The following is a 19,229-nucleotide window of genomic DNA, read 5'->3' as shown; positions in this document are numbered from 1 at the left end:
TGTTCCGCGCGTGGAGGGTCGTTAATCTATGCATATGCTAAACAGCGGCACGAGCCACGATTTTGGTATAAAAGCGGAGCGTCCTTTCAGTCAACGATTAGTATACCTCTGAAAACCCAACCTCACGAATCGCCCCGATCACGACGCTTCGTAGTAAAAGTTAAACGGGGCCGTGACTGCAGCATATCAGTTTTAACTCACGAAGGAGGATCTAATAAATATACACTATGGATGAACGACCATGATTTTTGTCTAGGTAAATCGTTGTGATACATTCGTGCACTGTGAATCGCAGAAAACTGGGTCGAACATCAGTCTCAGAACATCGTGCACGTGTTCCACAGTTCCGTGCTGCTCTTGACCATCGTCACTGGAAGTAGTCTATCGCCCTCATGTGGTGGTTGTAGTATCCGAAGTGCTCTCGGATCGCCTTGGTGGTATCGCGTTAATCAAAGCGAGTTTCATTCGCACATTTGATTGGAGCGTTTTCTTTGGAGGCGGAGCCTAGGAGAGAAGCTCACTGAGCTGCACAAAGGGACTGGAATCGGCAAAGTTGTGTCTGCTCGGTCGGCAGTTGGTGTAATCTGCGCAGATTCGGCGTGACTGGAAAAGAAAGGGAAACGGCGAAGTCTGTGCTGCACTGCCGTCTTGGCGTGCTACGTTTTCTGTGACAACTATGGGGCGTTTTACGTGGAGTAACACGGTGATATATACCCTGCACTTGATAGGAATTATTTCTAAGGTAAGTTGAAAAGACTCTTAGGGATTTAAAATTATTTTGTTGCGTGGAAATGAAATTGGAAGTTCTGATGTCGTTGTAAACAAATCGGAGGTAGTAGAGTAACGGACGCCTCTCCGCGACCTGACCAGGCGGGCGGGATGTTCGATCACTGCACTGTTATGTCGTTACATGTAAACTTTAGTTTCTTTTTACTGACAATATGCGATAACAGTGACGATTAATGCAACTTTTCTTGTACTTTTATACAGGTTACGTCAGCCGCAGGTACCTACGAACTCCGTCTAAACTCCTTCAGCAACGACCGAGCCGTGGATTTCAGTGGACAATGTTGTGGAAATACCACTTCAAGTGGAAGTACTTATCAGTGTGTTGGACCATGTAGAACCTTCTTCTCCTTGTGCCTCCTTCAGTTTCTTCGCGATATCCCTGACGAACTCCCACCCGGACAGTGTACATTGTCAAATTTTGACTATGAATTCACGTCAATTTTGGGAGAAAATTCATTTGATGTGCCCAATGGATTAATAAGTGTCTCATTTGATATCGACTGGCCGGTAAGTACTGAAGTTCTACTCGCTACACCTTCAAATTTTCAAATATTATTTGTTACATTTTGAGTGTTGCTGTGAGCGTGTCTTTAGTTTAGACAGTTATAGGTGTTTGACGATGAAGCTGTTCAATTTTGAAGGAAACTGGTTACTTTAATCATTCACCTGGTATTCAGTTGTATAAATTGCGTGAAACTTGAATGATATGCCGATGTTGTAAATGTTTGATTCATCACCGTTACGTTGCTAACCGCGACGGTGATGTGTGAATGAAGAGATACAGGCGTTCATTGTTGGGTGCAACCCGTGTGCGACGGGCAGGAAAGGCTGCCTTCTCCCCTACGAGTGGTGGCGTGGTAGGTCCTTAGTAGCCCACGCGTTCGTTCATTACAAAATCCCATTAATTTTAAACACCCCCCCCTTTTTTTTTTAATGAAACGCGTCGACTACAGTAAATCTGACTATTCTGAAAATGTCATTGTTCAGAATTGCCTAACTATGTGACAGAGCGTTGATTGACGAAGTGAATGGAATGTGTACATTGCATAGTAAAGGTTATAATGGTGTTATATTGTCGACATCAGTGTTTATTTTGGAAAAGCAGATTCTCGCCACTTGTCACATTTAATCAGTGGTCTTGTAACGCGATGATGACGATTTGTATCTCTTGCATACAGGGAGACTTTTCTCTTGCGTTGGATGTTTGGCATAGTGATAGCGACGTGGGGCTTCCTGATGATGGTGAGCATGATAAACTTCTACTGTATCACAATGTAAATAGTACGCAACACCCAATACTCAAGACACACCCCCTTCGAGTATGTTCGAAGAAGTAGATCTACTGTTTCGATCTTCTAGTGGTTGCAGCGTTGTACTTATTGAATTGATATAAATCGTTATTCATATTATTCAATTACTAATTATTGAAAATGTTCAGTGTTTACATTTTTAACCTTCATTAGCAGCAGCTTTTTTATATTCATCGTAAAATAATTGTTAATGTGAGATTATGAATATCTGGGACATTTTAAACATGGCATAATTGCATTGTATGTGTTTTCTTTCTCCAAGTATTACATGGTTCATAAATGTATAGTAGCCATAATGCGCATTTTGGGAATTATCCCAAGCTATTGTCTCAATGATGGTCGAATGTGGTTTGTTTATACTCATTTTTGCATTTGGTATGTCTGTGTCCTTGTGAATCTACAGTGCAGTGTATACTGTATGAAAGACGCAATGAGCATAATCATCTGCATTCAGTTTACTCAATGGATTTAACGCGTATGTGCAGCATCAGTGTATGCTGAGCGAACTTCTTTTTTTAATCTTATTTTTCAACCCCTGGATTATATTGATCCGACTCACGGCGCTAATGGAATATCATTCATAGTCCATAACATAATTGTTACAGTCTGATCGCAATACCCTGGGATCTGTCGGATATCCGATACACCTTGCATCGTACCACATATTGTATGGTCGCGGTCTCGTCGCCTTTCCATACCTGAGGGTGTGTACAACGGGAGGAGTCATGCTTTTCACCATTCATCAGTGGATCCATACGCCATATTCCTGGAATACATGAATACCCGTCTATTTTATTGCTATGCCAATGGGGATATTGTGCAACGTTGGAAGTCCCTGCCTTGGGGTGACCATGGTGACCGCAGTTCGTGTATATGTTAATAATGGCGTCTTGAGTCTTCTATTGGACATCATGTCAGAGACACGGCCACAGCATCACATCTATTACTATCCCCACTTTTGGATTATCATCACTGTCATCATTAGATCAGCATTGTATATAACACCATACAGAGGAGAGCAATCCCTATGAACAGGAGCACACGTGGAGTATGATTGGATTAATACACCATTAAAATTGCACTAGCTACGAGGAATCACACCTCGCATCACTCGCATTCCAACTGGATGCTTTCGAGCCAGAAAAGATCTCTGATATGACTAGAATGTACAAGGAAATCAAGCGTTTCCAGCCTTCCAATTGTCTTCCAGTAGTTGGTTCGTTTCCTCCCTATTCATGGGGAGAGGGTGGGCAATTTACAAGTAATTCCTCTCGTAAAATGACCCCTCGTATTTCCTTCTCAACACTAAGCTCTTTGCAACGTTTATGGACAACTTCCGCCTGCGGTGATGCGAGTGGTGGGTTTGGTCACCCCCTTTTGTTTTTTCGAGGAGTAATACTTCTGGAAACACATGGCGGGTACCCCTCGGTTGACCCCAGCCCCACCATCATGTCCAAACTTGTTGAGTGGGAATTTGCCGGATGTTTGACTTCTTCATCCTACCACATGGATTTGTTGTTAGTTCTTATTTGAAATGATGAAGACGTTGAGCAATTTGCTGTAGAAAACGGAAAAAACAGTTTTTAGTCGAAGTGTGTACTGATGGGCATTCACAATGGTTAACTAGCCAAATACTATAGAAGCTATAAACGCAGACGGAAGCAGAGGGGAACACGTGGATTTTAGGCAGTGGGCAGTGCATGTATGTGTGTGTTAGAAAGGGACTGGTTAGAGGCATTACGAACTTCGAATTTTTATTCAAACAACCAAGTTAATTAAAGACTATATCCAAGAATCACATAATTGTAATATGCCCCCGAATGTTGGCTTTGAATATTCAACTATGAACTAGAAAAAAGGAAGGTTTTATCATCCATTGTGATTGATTTTATTATTATGTATGCAGCCATTATTCACAAGAGTTTTTTTTTTTTTTTTGGAGGGGGGGGGGGGTTAATTCTCTCAGTTACATGCTGCATGGTGTAATCCATCTGTCATGAATATTGGACTGTTTTGGGAAAAATGCCTCTCGATCCTGAAAAGAGAATTCCGTAAGGACAGCATCGAATTACCAGCAAATAATGCATTATCCATTAATTTCGACGGATCAATTATCCTCAGCAGTTTGTCTGTAGCTACAGCAAATGCATCCATAAATAATAGAGGGGACTGGTCGTATGCGCAGTACTCAAGTTGTTATTGTTCATGGGAATGAGACCATCTGCTTCGGACAACCACATTTTTTGAGCTGATAGAATTATTTGCTATGTGCTCCCTCTATCCTTCAACCCCCTGAACTCGTTTTGCCACATCATAAACGAACGAGGGGAGAAAATGGCGCTACTCGATAAATTACGGTGTCGAATGGCTGGAATGAAGGACATGGGAAAATTTCGAGGCAAAAACACAGTAATCAAAATTCGTAGGAAAACCGTGGGAACGTGTTATTAGCGACACTTCGGCATTACGTATCTATCGCCTGTCATCTCTGCATGGTTGGCCAGCGATAGCCCCCATGCCAGGTACTACTCTTGCGGCCTGGGGATGGCTGCGTTCGGTCCGATTTCACTTTTTTTTTATCCCTTACGAGTGAGTATGGAGGCAAGATGCAGTCCGATCCTGAAGCTGCTAGATTTACGGCCCTCTAGTCGACCAATGCGAAGCAGCTGGTCTTGGTGTGATTGGTTACTGCTACTGGGTCGCTTGTGCTGGAATGCCGCCTATTTGTAATGAAAATACATTCACTGCCTGCCCTCCACGAGCCTTCTCTTCATATAAGGCAATTTCTGCGACAGAGCTAAGAATAGAAATCGGATTTTATGTTACTGAAATATAATGAAGCCTCCTAGTCTACGATTTGTTTAAAGACTCCTTTTCTGATCCAACCTAATGATAATGGACAGAAGTTGCTTTGTTCGTCGAGATCCAAGTACATTGTATTGAATCGTGAGCGGACAAGTGGAATGAGGTCAAACAGAGGTCAAGGTTATCGAGATGGTGGGACCGGGGTTATATGAGAAGACAGGTGTAAAATGCAGCACGTATACCACGCGACAGCCACGCGCCCCACCCGATACATGGAGTAACTCTTGCACAGCCGTCCTTGCTACTGTTGTATTGCTCTGTACGGGTGTTATACACCGTAGTCGATACAACCTATCGCCGTCATCGGTAAACACACTCGAAGATATAGCTCTCCGACCTCCACGGGATGAGAATGATATTGTCACGTACCACTAATACAACACATTCGTGGTTTGTCTTCATCCAGTGTGCTATGGCCCTTTATTTGATTGGTTTCTGTGTATAAAGAACATTATTTTGCTCAATAATCATTTACCAAAGGACATAGTACACCTTTATTATTTTTTTCTTCTTCTTCAAACGAAGCTCGCCGCCCGCCTCTTCCCCAGCACTTAACATAGCTGGAAAAATAAATCAGTGGAAGTAAACAAGGATGATACAGTGTTCATTTTAAGTATTTTCTCCTGTCTTCATGCCCATCATCATGTGCATATCACAAGCTGACTACATAGGTCTAGTAATTTACTTGCACTTTTATATGCACTCTATCCGTGTACTTTTGACGTCTATGTGTACATACAATTGACTTGACAGATGACGTAAGAATATGAACGGTCACGAAGACGAAAGGTCATAGGCAGATTATCTTTATATTATTAACCTGGTTTTAACTGAATTTTTTGGAATGTACTTATCATCGATTTTGACAGAAAATCGTCGCCTTCTTGCCAGACTGCGCACTCACCGGTCGCTGAACGTCAGCACGGTGTGGTCCAACTTCACCTACATCACACCAACCCATTCTCTGGACTACTCGTACCGGGTCGTCTGCGCGCAGAACTTCTACGGGTCTAAGTGCGAGCGGGAGTGTATTCCACGAAACGACAGCTTCGGCCACTACAGGTGCAATAACCAGGGAGAGAGGGTGTGCCTTGAGGGCTGGAGAGGGGACTGGTGTACACAAGGTAAGAATTCTTAAGATGTTGATGAAACTGCTTACACAACTGCAATCAAACCAAATCGACTTTTTATTTTTGTTTAAGGGTGGGACAATCATTCAGTCGCTTTGTTGATTATCATTATCAAAGCAAACATGGGGGAGGGGCAAGCTACAGACATGTCAATGATAGTGAAAGTGGCAATTGCTGGTCATCGCTTCTCTTATCTAGTATCGTGGGTCTTGTCGGAAAATGTTTGTTTTGTTTTATGGAAAAGTTTATGTGAAAGAGATAAGACGTCCTAGGCTGTTCACAGACGCTGACATGACACCACTATACAATCACCATAATAGACATAAATTTTGACTGTATAATTGTTTTCTCTTGGCGAGAAGGGATTGCTTCTTCATTTTTGTTATGATGTGGTGATGGTGGTGGTGGTAGTGTAAAATTTTCAACCGAGTCTTTCATGTTATTACTAATAGTACGGAAAACATGACATCGCACTTTTTGAGACCATAGCCAATCACAGAGGCGGCTGCTCTTACCACTCCTTTCTCCACAGGAAGATTATTTTCTTCCTTTCCCCAATCACGACGGGATGCCATCCTTGTCCAAATCTCAAGGGGTATTGGGGGATGTCAAGGAAGATTGAAATAAAATCGCAGATCGTAGGTAGGATTCCAGGCATAGCCATACCGCTTTCCTATCACGAGTTCTATCCGCGAACTGCCAAAGTCAATTTACAAGCGCATCCCATCTCAAACCGGCCCATCCAGACCAAGAGGGGCACACGAGTGACATAAAACAAGGATTATCGACACGGTGTATTACACGATCGTGTTTTGAAATACACGCTTACAGCTAGATTGCTGATGAATGTCAAGTTAGGTGGTAATTCATCAGCAAAAAGAGTATTAAACTGTTCAGCGCTTAAAGTAATAAATCATCAGCGCAGTGTATTTCGTTTTGGATAGAAAATAAGAATCCCTTAAATTAATATTTCACTTAGGCCAGGGAGGTGGTCTCCCTGCCTAGGCATACCAAGACATGCTTTAAAACGCAGCAGCAAATGATATCTTAACAAATCGTTCAGCGCTGACTTTCACCAGTCCACTGTTTACATTTTCAGGTTCTGTGTATGCCTTCCACAAATGTCGCTCCATGTTAAGCCAGTGATGAAATGGGATAAGTCTTATCGATTAGGCATCGTACAAATCGTGAAAAAAGCGCGCTCAAATGCCGCTGCTCAATGCATCGCTACCCGGTTTGCCATCGCCGCAGGCAGTGAAGGCTCGCTTATGCGTGTGTTTATGTGTTTGTCAGAATATTACCCATCATTTTCCCCTCATAATAGCTGTGCTTTTGACATCAGTCGCTGAGCGGTTTTATCATTCACAGCAATTATGACTGGGTAGTAGTGTATGTTTGTGTGTGTGTGTGTGTGTGTGTGCTCGAATCTTCATTCAATGTCGTGAGTTGTAAGGGCGCATCTGCGCTGCTGCGCCGAAACACCTGGACCCTCTCGCCTTTGTGATATTTACAAGCGAGTGACGGGCATGTGAATGAGGTGCTTGGGGTAGAGGGGTGGGGGAGGGGGAAACTTGTGGCGTCGTGGCGGGTATAAAGCAATTTTGCCATTCACGAGCTGAATAGTCGCATTTGCCGAGTGTACGTTTTATTAGCTTCAAGGGACAGGTCAGGGCGATAATACATTCAAGCATACAGTGTATCACTAAGGTAATTGTCATCCAGTGTATGGGTCGGGTTCTGCCAGAACGAGAGGATAGTTTAAGTGCCATAATTTTCCACTACCAACTTATTTCTTTCATGGAGTCTTTCTAGATTCGTTTTGACACAAGCGGGTAATGCTGATGAATAGTATTGTTTGGCGGATGCTGTAGTAGCCAGCATGAGACAGCCTTCTTAAATGGCACAAATTCTGCTCATCCATCAATCGTATATCTCCTCAGTTGAGGAGAACGGTTTGTGTGGCATGATTCCCTTTTATGGTTGATCATGCGTATCATGTTCGTTGAAGAGCCAGATCATGGTAGCAAATAAGTAATGAGAGCCGGAGACTTGAGCTAAACCAGTCTTTCCAGACAGCTTACCCCCTGTAACGCTGATAAATGGAGTTTGGTAATAATGATAATGATTCCCGTGCCGGAAATTCAGAATGTACCCTCACGCTGGGATCAAGGCATGGAAAAAAAAAAAGAGAAGGAAAAGATAAATCAACCATGAAAATGCCTGATACAGGAGTATTATGCTACATAGAAGATGAAGTGCTTTGCCTAAAAAGTTGAGTGTTGAGTGAAGGAAATGGTGTGCGGAAGGTAGGATAATGTAGTCGTCAACACGAGAGAAACTCACTTTACCTTACCACATGCCAATAATGATTGTGTTCAGTTGAGAACAATTTCTTCAAGTGGACCTTGAACACTAACACCGCCATACGTCCAGGTTCGTGGCAGCATGTATATGATAATCAAAGGACGCACGGGGTACCAGAAACCCGCGTGGCGCGAAATGGGCTCGCGACCCGTGTCGGAGCGGCACGCGCAGCTCGCTTGTATGCTCATTTCAACTCCGCCATTCTCACAGCTTTGCCGCCTACATATTATTAGCATAATGAGGCGTTGTAACTTTCCATTGTTATTTTTGTTATGTTGTTGTTTTCTTCGCTTTACGACGTGATCGAATGTCGTCAAAAACTCTGATTTAATAGAACTGATCCACAAATTTCCAATAGATTAGTAAATTCACACCATTAATTACTACTATTGGTCTAAAACTTTTTCCCCCTTGACACCAAAGCCGTGCGTCATGAAAGAAAATTATGTTACCCTTCTTAGGATCGGAATGCCTCAGTAAGCAGCAAGGGATCGTGCAAGCTGTGTTGAGCTGGTGTTTGTATTTGCGTGAGGAGAAAACGTGTACACACGTTCTCCACGCGATGTGTGGGAGTTGATTCATTGATGGGAAAGGCGAGAATCCTGGCCTTATTAACATATAAACCCCCTGCAGCTGGATATAAAGGGACACTCTTGAGAAAGGGAGAGAGAGAGAGGGTGCGTGTGTGTGTATGTGTAGATCTGGGGAGCTGCATTCGAGCTTGAGAACCGCGAAACCTATCTTACTGTCGCGAGTCCAATTCAGCTGAGCATAAAAGTGACGAGGAGGTTATCGCTTTTTAACAGGAAGAGCTGAAATCCATAGGGTTGGATATCGTAGGAGGAATACCCGTCTCTTGTCTTCCTTGACATGCGGATTTCGTATTGCCTTTCCGAGTAACTCAGTCTTTGGGGAAACGTTAGGATGACAGCTCTACGTAGTGATATCTCCTTGGTAGGGCGCCTTTATTTATGAATATATATATATATATATATATATATATATGTATATATTTTATTTATTTATTTTTTTTTGGGGGGGGGGAGGGGGTCGCACATCGCGGAAAGCGACAAATTCAAATAGTCCTAAGTGTGAATGGTGTCCCTTTTAATGTAAAATGGCATACCGAGAGTTATGCGAAGAGCATGCGCACCCAGAGAGCCAGCTTTCAGTGAACATGATCCGCAGACAAACATGGCACCGGGAGCGCGGGTCTTTCCTTGCATACATCTAACTTGCATAACCTCTCTATTTGACTACCAGGGTAGCTAGGCAAGAGGCAAGGGTCGGTAGCTGTTACATCAGCGCATGCGCAGTAAATTTTCTGCGCAAAACCCTTTGCTCGCTTGATGGCGTTCAGTATCGCTAATGCACAATTGATCTCGCAATTTATTTCATTCATCAACTCGAAATGCATGTCTCTCATCTCATTCGCCCATCTCTCTTTCTCGTTATCTCCAACAGCCCAGTGTCCAGAGGGATGTGTGCATGGCACGTGTATTGCCCCCAACAAGTGCAGGTAATTGCAAAATATCTCCCCCCCCCCTCTCTCTCTCTCTCTCTATCTATCTCTTCCACCCTCCCTCCCTCATTTCTCTCGTTTGAATGAATGATTCATATCATGAGAAAATAAATGAGATGTGTTTTTGATTTACTGGCATCAATTCTTATTGTCGTCGTATTGCATATCATTTTATGGAGAAATGTTATTTAAACATGTTTTCATTGTTATCGTGATTATGATGAAAAAAAAGGTGTATTAATTAATCATCAACAAGGTAAATTTCAGTCAGATGGCAAAATGCATGCAGGTCCCGACAGGATTGTTTATACTATTCTGTTGATGACAAGCCAGGAAAGATATTCCACACAATGACTTTCCTGCCTTTACGAATCACAGTTAGCAGCTTTGTAGGGTTGAGCTCTGGAAAACGAATATCAAATCCGTGAAATGCGAACGCCTCTACCCCGTTGAAGACGAAAGATTGTACACGTGTGCCACGGTGATGCGCCGCTGTTGATTAAATTACAAGGTACAAGCAAGACCGTGGTGTTGGTCGAAAGCTCCGTGCCTTGTTTCATTAACACTCAAGAAGTGCGGATTGGAATCGCAGAGCTTTCTTTGCTAGGAGCCCTAAATGATCTTGTCACGCATGATAGAGTAATATGCACTTATTAAGTGAGTGGAAACCCTGTTCAGAGTTAATGAATTGAGACTAAACGTGGGTAATTCGATACATGTGGCGTACGTCATTCGATATTCACCTCAAAATTCACTTCAGAATTGTTAAGTACTCGGTAACGAATTGGAAAGGGATCGCCCCCCCCCCCCCCCCCCCGCTCTGCATATAACACAGAGTAACAACTTTCGTGTACATGTTTTCATCGTTACTTGTATTGTAGTGTATTAAAATACATCGATATCATTAACTTCCCTTGATGCAGTTGTGACACCGGCTACGGGGGCACCGCTTGTGACGAATGCGACCTTTACGAAGGATGTGACCACGGGACATGTAATGCTCCTGGCGAATGCAATTGCCTACCCGGCTGGGGAGGCCTGCTCTGCGACACAGGTAAGATGAAACCAAGATAACCCGAGATGGGATGAAGACTTCAGTTGACGTAGACGTGTAGGGCTATTTCTATTCAGTGCGCATTGATGTCTGAATTTCAAAGTTGAAACAAGTTTTCATTCTTGTAGAAATATCAATCCCAAGTGCAATAATTTGTGATGCAGCTGTTCGGATGTGAGTTTGTATGATTCTTCATGTCGCGTCTCTTTTCTTGTGTGTCTCAATCGTCTTTAGATCTCAACTATTGCACAAACAACCAACCGTGCCAGAACGGTGCTACGTGCCGCAATGAGAGACCTCTGGGCTTCCGCTGTTATTGTAAGCCTGGCTTCACCGGGACTCACTGCGAAACGGCCGAAGCATGTCCATGCCGAAACGGTGGAACCTGCCGAGTGAGTATTTCTACCTAGCGGTTATGCTACAAATGATTAACCTTTATATAAACGTGTTGGAATCGTCAGTCAGGTTCAAAGATCAGTTTGCTGTTATTTCTGTAAAATTATCACTGTTATTAAGCACGTAAATTAACGTAACTTAAGTTACCCTCCCCCCCCCCCCCGAATCTTCATCATCATCATCTTATTCTTCTGCTTAAGTCTGCCTCCTTCAATGAGCTTGAGATTCTTGCAATCGGGGGTGTGACAATCACTATTCGCATCCAATTGTGTATGTTAACAGAGGTCAATAATATGTACGAAAATTGGTTTAACCTCTGGTTTGTAATGTCAGTAATTTTGTATTTTTCCCGCTCAGAATGGTCCGAATGGTAACACCTGCCTGTGCCCAGCAGGATACACGGGCGAGACCTGTGACGACCCAGTGCCTCGATGCGATGTCCAGAGATGCATGAATGGAGGAACCTGCCAGGACGCCAATGATGGCTACCGCTGTACGTGTCCTGCCGGATACAGCGGCATCCATTGCGAGATTTTCAACCACTGCTTCAACTCTCCTTGCCAAAACGGTAAGAATCCCTCGACGCATTATGAAAAACTTATGCAAAACATATTGTTACAACAGTCCCATGCACCTAAATTCAAATAGACAGATATTTATGTGCAAGTTGTAAGGAGTACACCATAGTTCATTATATTTGTCTTTTTTTTTATATTCCACAGGAGCAACCTGCATCAACAACAATGTGGGCTACCAATGCAAGTGTCCTGATGGCTTCCGAGGTGACCAGTGCCAGGAAGACCTCTGTGCGGCTCATGGGTGCGAAAACGGCGGTACTTGCCGCGCGGAATCCGACTCTGTCCATTGCGACTGTCCCCTTGGATATAATGGAGATCACTGTCAGAACAACATCAACGACTGCCTCGCAAAGCCCTGTAAAAATGGTGGGACGTGCATTGACCTGCTGAACGACTACCGCTGCGAGTGCGCCTATGGATTCGGCGGACGCAACTGCAGTGACCACTTCAGGCCGTGCGATGGAGACAACCCGTGCGAGAACGGAGGCTCCTGTCTGCAGGATGTGATGGGAGGATTCCGCTGTGAGTGTACGGAGGGATGGAGAGGCACAACATGCAGCGTCTCCTTGGTAGACCAGCAGACACCAAAGCCCTCAACGGAATTGCAGCAGCCAAGCAGGGGGACCAAATCGCCTTCCACAAACTTCGGATTATCGGATACCACGCAGTTGGTGATCTACGTCGCGTTCGGATTCCTCGTGATTTCGCTAGTGATCATTTTGATAATTGTCGTGTACAGGAAACAGCACCATCCGGAGCCGAGACAAAAGGATTTGGAATCAAATACAACGTCAACGCCTAATAACAGGAATAAGCTCACATATAAAGACAATTTCTCGCAGGAGGAAAAAGTGCTGCCTCTGTTGAGCATTAGTGAAAAAGTGTGCAACAAAGAGCAGGACACATTTAGCAAAGCTAATACAGCATCACAACATAAAACAAATCACCACAAAGACTATCCTATTAAAGACTTTGAAGGTCCGCCTTCAATGAACCAACTGATGGTGATTCCTACATCATCAGCAAGTATGCATAATATGCCTCAAGCAAGACATTCATACCCGAGGCATGACTCTGAAGGATATTATTATTATGAGGAAAATCCAGTGCAACTTAAGAGAACAGACTCTTTGCAAACACCTAGTCAAACTTCATCATCACAAAGTACACCGAGGCATTCGGGAAACTACCCTGTTTTACCAATATCGTAAGTATTACATGTGTTTTCAATGTTTTTGTGTGTTCTTTTCATTCTAACTCTTTGACCTTGCCGTTACACTGTGGATGCACTCGATCGGACTGATCGTCAAAATGCATTCTTAGTGAATAGAACGAAGAATGTTGTTATGTGTGATGAGGGCCTGTGTCATGAGGCCAGCAAGTATTTAGGCAGAAGGCCCTTGAATCGACTGCAAGGTACATGGTAATCAACACAGCCTAATCATTTCCCAAGTAGATATGATAGGGGAGAACTTTTTTTTTCTTTTTTTGCCTTGATGAAGTTTCACTAGTCAGGCAAACCAATTATAGTTGTAATCCACTTGGGAGTAACTGTTCTTTGAACAAATGCGATTTTGTCTGAATGTATCCCTTGAACCAGCTGGGGGCCCTGGAGCTTCAGTGCACTAATTTCTGAATGAAAGCCTGTGATCATCACCGTCAGACAATTTGTTGATGTAACCACTGTAACCATAGTAACGAAACGCGATTAGGGACCGCATCTCCACTGCAAGGGTTGTTGTTTCAGACGTAGATTTATCGAAATTTTCAATTATAGTGAAGGCTGTTAATTTCAGTACCCGCTCCAGGCATTTGTTTCGATTGTTATCCCTCGAGTAGCGGCAAGGCTGAATATTCCTCCTGAGATGCATTTTAAGAGTGCTATTTGGGAAGAAGGAAAGTGAAAGAGGGAGAAACATTGAGCTCAACATACATTTCAAATAATGGAAATTGCAATGTCGTCATTACCCATTACCACCAGTACGCTGTGGAATGGTGCTGTATGAATCTATTTGGTAGTAAAATATGACTCTACGTGTACTTGCACACGTGTAGATGCTGATAAAAGCAGAGCGACTTTGATGGCGATGCTCGTCATGTTTGTTTGATGTTGTGTTATCATTTCATGATTGTAAGAAGCAATCCATAGTGGGTCAATATTGTCAGTCATCAATCCAATTTACGAAACATAGTTACTATTACTCGCATGTGACTTTGTCTATGTGCATGTGATTTGGACAATGCCGAAAGCTCATCTGGCTCTGATATCACAGTCGGTTAATTCCCACCAAAACACGGCATGAGAGGTACAGTATATTAACTGTAGTACACACTGAATATAGTTGGCAGCCTACTAAGTGACTCATCGTAGTGATTTGTGTACCCATATCGCAACGCTATTCTCCTTTGGTTTGAAGCGGTGTCGATACTACTGTATGATCTAATATCACATTCTCCCATCTTTCCATTTCTCTTCTCTTCTCTTGCGGCATGCAGAGCTGTGGTAGAAGACAGGGGCCTGACGCCACAGAAGCCTGTCACGTTACACGCAACTGAGGTAATTATCATCCATTTCTTGCCGCAATTGATCTTGCCATTTAACAATCAATACGATTCCATTAGGTTGGGTTATAGCTAGCTTCAGTTCAGACGGTTTGGGTGGGATGGAGAACGGGTGAAGATGTCACAATACCGTGTACACTTGTATTAGGTTAGGGCTAGGTTGTCGTTGGTAAGGCGTAAGTATTACATGTTGGTCATGCCCTCGATTGCCTCTGTACATCCAAACCAACGTTCATTCATAGAAAAAGAAATAACCAGTCCTCCATATACTGTATATATTTAAACACAGAGCTTTTCAAAGAGTGCATTTTCATCTTAATTGGAAAAAGATGTAACGGTAATACTGGATTTGGGATGTATGCAAGTACACGTAACTACAATGTAGTGTGTACGTGATACGATCTGCCCCGTGTGTCATGTAGATGGGGTTACTATAATTAAGTAATGATTGCAGGTATGGCATTTTGAATTGTGACCCAATTAGTGTTAGTGTATCTCACTAGTGTATGTTGACGGTGCCCAGATTCAATGTTGCTTCAAAACCTCACGTGATTATGATATACAGTATATATTGTGCTTGGACGGAGCTGTAGATTGCGGTCATGTATGACTGCCGTTGAGACTGGAGTATATCTATGTGCATTTAGATAACGGAGCGACTCCATGTTGTGAGGAATATGGTATAGATATTTTCGAGTCGTGTGGGATTGCACTTGAGATGCGCTGTTCATAGCGAGAACAGTTTTCGCGGCACGCGGAGAATGCGGGTCGCCGAGATGGCAGCGACCCGACGGGACACTCAGGGATTTGGGGAAATGGGTTCTCCGATCGGGTTGTTTAGACAGCGTTTAATATAAATCAATAATCTATAGCACAAAAAAGTGTTTAAAAAAAGTTTTAAAAAAGTAAAAAAAAAAAAAAAAAAAAAAAAAAAAAAAAAAAAAAAACACACACACAACAAAAAACAAAAACTTCGAGATCATACCGCCGATACCGGTATTCATTTCTATCAGATAATTTTATATGGACTTTCTGTAATTTGGTAGGACAGATTGTCATTAGGATAAACTTTTCATTGTGTGTTCAATGATATATAAAATTACGATTCCTTTTTTATTTCGGGGGGGGGGAGGGGGTTGTGGGTTGGGGTAGATAGGGTATGCTAGAGAGGTTCAGAAATTGGTGCAGCGCATTTCTTGATAACTCGTCAAAAGAAACAAGAATTTGTGAAACGAGCGACATCGTTCAGCCTTGAAAACGTTTCTTCTTTATCAAGGGGCTCATACTTGGTTATTTAAAAAACAAAAACAAAAAACAAAACAAAATAGAACAGAAGAGTAAGCAACCATTCGTGGAGGTTAAGTTACTCTTTGCAACGAACCAGCCCAGAATTCAATCGCCGCAACATTTACGCCTTTTCACAGTGAATTTCCACCAACTTCACATATTGTATACTATTTCCGCCCACAGAAAACTTGATATTTCATAATAATGCGCCGCTGCATAATGGTAGGGCTTTCATCGAGATGCTACGCAAAAGAGTCGTGCTAATAGCGAGAGGTAGGCGCGACCAAAGGGAGATGTGTCATGGGCAACTATTGTGAATGTGCCGAGCAGCACAATGAAACTAGACTGTTTTGATCACGTGGTTTTACAAATGCAGGTGCAAGCGCTCTCGACCAATCACGTTGCTTGATACACAGACGATCGCAGCCGCGGCACGCTTGTTTGTTTTCTCAACATTCATACGCCCATAAAAGGAACGAATCCCCTCTACCCCCCCCCCCTTCCCTCTTATTTTTTTTTTTTACTACCGGCTAGTAGACTTGATAAATCCGCGCGAAACAAACACTATCAGCAGGATCGCCAAAATTGTTCAAAAAGTGATTTCACATGAGATATGTATTATCACGCCCCACCCCCGATTTATCGTACAATATGATGATAATCACAGTCCCTGAGCACTTGAATTCGACCAAGTGCATTTCAGTTTGGCATGGTGTGAATCTGTTGGAATGAATAGCAATCTAAGTCTTCGTAGGCCTGTTGAAAGTTTAGCGACAAATCTGTGAATTAACTTACACGCAATTTTAGTAAAACTGGTATCATGAAGGCAGCCACATCTGGTAAGAGTGTTGCTCGCATAATACATGTGTCTTGATTCTCCGCTGTCTGTGACTTTAGCGCGAAGGTGCACTGTAAGAAATGCATAAATTGTGCCCATCTATCACCCCTTCCCCCTCCCTGCACACCGCCCAGCGTGTGCTCACTCTTACCGCAATTTATTCAGCTTGTGAACCCACGGCTGACATCGAGCGAGACTGCGAGTTATCAAAGCGATATGACATGATGTGATCGCTTCATCACCAACACAGTTGACTTCTGTGAAGCTGGACTCAAGCGGACATTGCCCTCGCGTTATACTGTACTTGAGGCCACCATAGGCTGATAAATCATCTCCCGGCTTCGCAGTACCGTCTGTGACTGCATACACTAGTGAAATACACATACCACGGGGTACTCTTTATCACACACTACACTGTATTTACCATTTTCGCTTCTGTATTTACAATTTTTGCTAAGTAAAGATATCAAGTGCGAAGTCTGATTTTTATTTGTTTCTGTTTTAGTAAACACACTCGCAAACACATCGTGAATGCATCATTCTAGAGGATATCAGTTAATTTTCACCGATGTTTTATCTTTTGTCTTCCATGTGCAGGTATGAAAAGAGGATGGAGATGTTGCAATATTATTTCTTCATGCGCTATGTATTCAACGCTATCGCCCACTGCCATTGGTACAGCGCCACCCGAGATGTACGCCCAAGCCGGGGAAGAGAAAGGAGCGGAAGAGAGAGAGACTTAATAGTAATATGAAGGGCGCCGTAATCTAAATGAATCTAAATAAAGATCTTTAAAAAATTATCGCCACCAAATTCTATGCATCGTTTAATCTTTCATGCCAAGCCATGCACTTGGCTGTAGCAGCTCTTATCCATTTGTCTACAATTTTTGGAGATAAAAAGCCATTGTGTGCCTTTTTGGAAAGAAAATAGGAGAGCTATGATAAAATTTAAATTATTGTGTTCTTTTACAAGCAGCAATATTTAATTGATTGTTATCGTTACTTGTCAATTACAATCGATGATAACTACAATGGTACTCTCATAACTGGACAAACAAGGCGCGTAGATCACCCAATCTTCTCATACCATATAGACCAGACCGACATCAACGATCCAAACCAAAAGGATGAATTTCACGATTTCAGTCAATATCACATAATATTGTACAAAGTTTCACACTTCTGTGCTGTATCTGAAAAAAAAAAATGTACATTTACACACAATGTACAATCTGCAAAAAAAAAAAGTTCATACAAAGTAGGCTAGAATATTAGCATTCCGTGCGTTGAGCTGTCTCGTGGAATTGACATATGGGGGCAATGTTCTTGCCAATTTCATTCATAACTCCAGTGTAGAAAGATTCATTGTTATGTTGGACTCAATTCAATGCCGTCAGGACAGACGTTCACTCATTGTATAGGTCAGCAGAAGTAGCAGTCTTGTTTTGTATTCCAAATTTGCTACTTATATTTATTAAATATGAGAAGAAAATGAAAAAAAAAAAGATTTAATAAGAAAAGTTTTTTTTTTAAAGTACACGATGTAGAAAATGTACTACTTCTACTATTTACTACTACTGATGTGTTAAATTATTGAGATATAAAGTTTTCTTGAGATATTTTATATATTTTTGTGAGTTCGGAATTTTCGTTCGATTCTGTTATTTAAAGCAAAAGTTATGACGTGAAGCATACGTTTAATCGTACTTTTGTGACGTATGATTTAGATGTGCGGTTTCTGTAGCAACTTATCATTATTCAGTTAATAGAAGTGAAGCAAAACCAAGTGCCCGCTACCAGCATGTGGCAACTTAACTCAAAACTGAGTAACGATAGGCTTCTGTCCGAAACTGATAAGAAAATCAGAAGGTTTTCTTATACTTATTCACTTTGTAACTTAACATTTTTGCTATGCAGAGGGACCAAAATGTAATTTATTGTGCTCATATTTCGAGCAGTCGTGTTATTGTTAGCTTTACGAATTTATCAAATACAACTCATCATTTCAAATAACTATTTAAATGTTTCAGAGATTAATTCAATCTCACTCTGATTGGAAAAAAAAAGTGTTCACGCTCTTGGCCAATTTTAATACACATTGTTAAAGTCGTTTTTGTATATGCTATGTATATTTCTATAGCTCAGACAGTGTACAGTTTGTACATAATGTGGATAAACAACAAATTAATTCAACTTCAAACAACTCTTGTCGTACGTTGAACACTTATTCTTGGTACTGTTGTTGCCATTGGATAAATCGAATAAAGAAAACGCAAAAAAGTTACCGCCGAAAACAAGAATAGTGTGGATTTCGTCTCTGTATATTATTGCATATGTGAAGCGCACTGGAATGATCACATGGCAAAAGTGGGGACGTGAATTGGTGTGTGTGTGTGTGTGTGTGTGTGTGTGTGTTATATATATATATATATATATATATATATATATATATATATATATATATGTATGTATGTATATATATATATATATATATACATATATAATTCATATACATATATATGCATATATAAG

The 19,229-nt window shown here is 42.0% G+C and overlaps 1 protein-coding gene across 1 annotated transcript; it reads left to right on the top strand.

Annotated features, from left to right (window-relative positions):
• The first annotated feature begins 553 nt into the window (after positions 1-553).
• On the top strand, positions 554-18,982 carry LOC140234578 (uncharacterized). Its single transcript, XM_072314602.1, has 11 exons — positions 554-742; positions 991-1,296; positions 1,968-2,031; positions 5,834-6,088; positions 9,923-9,977; positions 10,904-11,034; positions 11,269-11,426; positions 11,788-11,998; positions 12,153-13,215; positions 14,505-14,565; positions 17,293-18,982. Exons 1-11 carry the CDS (start codon positions 677-679, stop codon positions 17,296-17,298), a joined length of 2,376 nt encoding a protein of 791 aa, XP_072170703.1. The 5' UTR covers positions 554-676; the 3' UTR covers positions 17,299-18,982.
• Positions 18,983-19,229: the final 247 nt, after the last annotated feature.

This window comes from Diadema setosum, chromosome 1, assembly GCF_964275005.1.
Source record: "Diadema setosum chromosome 1, eeDiaSeto1, whole genome shotgun sequence".
NCBI lineage: Eukaryota > Metazoa > Echinodermata > Echinoidea > Diadematoida > Diadematidae > Diadema > Diadema setosum.
The sequence above is the reverse complement of the archived record's forward strand: the minus strand, read 5'-3'. Positions and strand labels throughout refer to the sequence as shown.

Bases quoted from the DNA above. Each gene is read 5' to 3' on its own strand.
- LOC140234578 (XM_072314602.1), top strand. From the start codon at position 677: ATGGGGCGTTTTACGTGGAGTAACACGGTGATATATACCCTGCACTTG. The intron at 743-990 runs GTAAGTTGAAAA...ACTTTTATACAG, and splicing joins TGATAGGAATTATTTCTAAG to GTTACGTCAGCCGCAGGTAC. The intron at 1,297-1,967 runs GTAAGTACTGAA...TCTTGCATACAG, and splicing joins CATTTGATATCGACTGGCCG to GGAGACTTTTCTCTTGCGTT.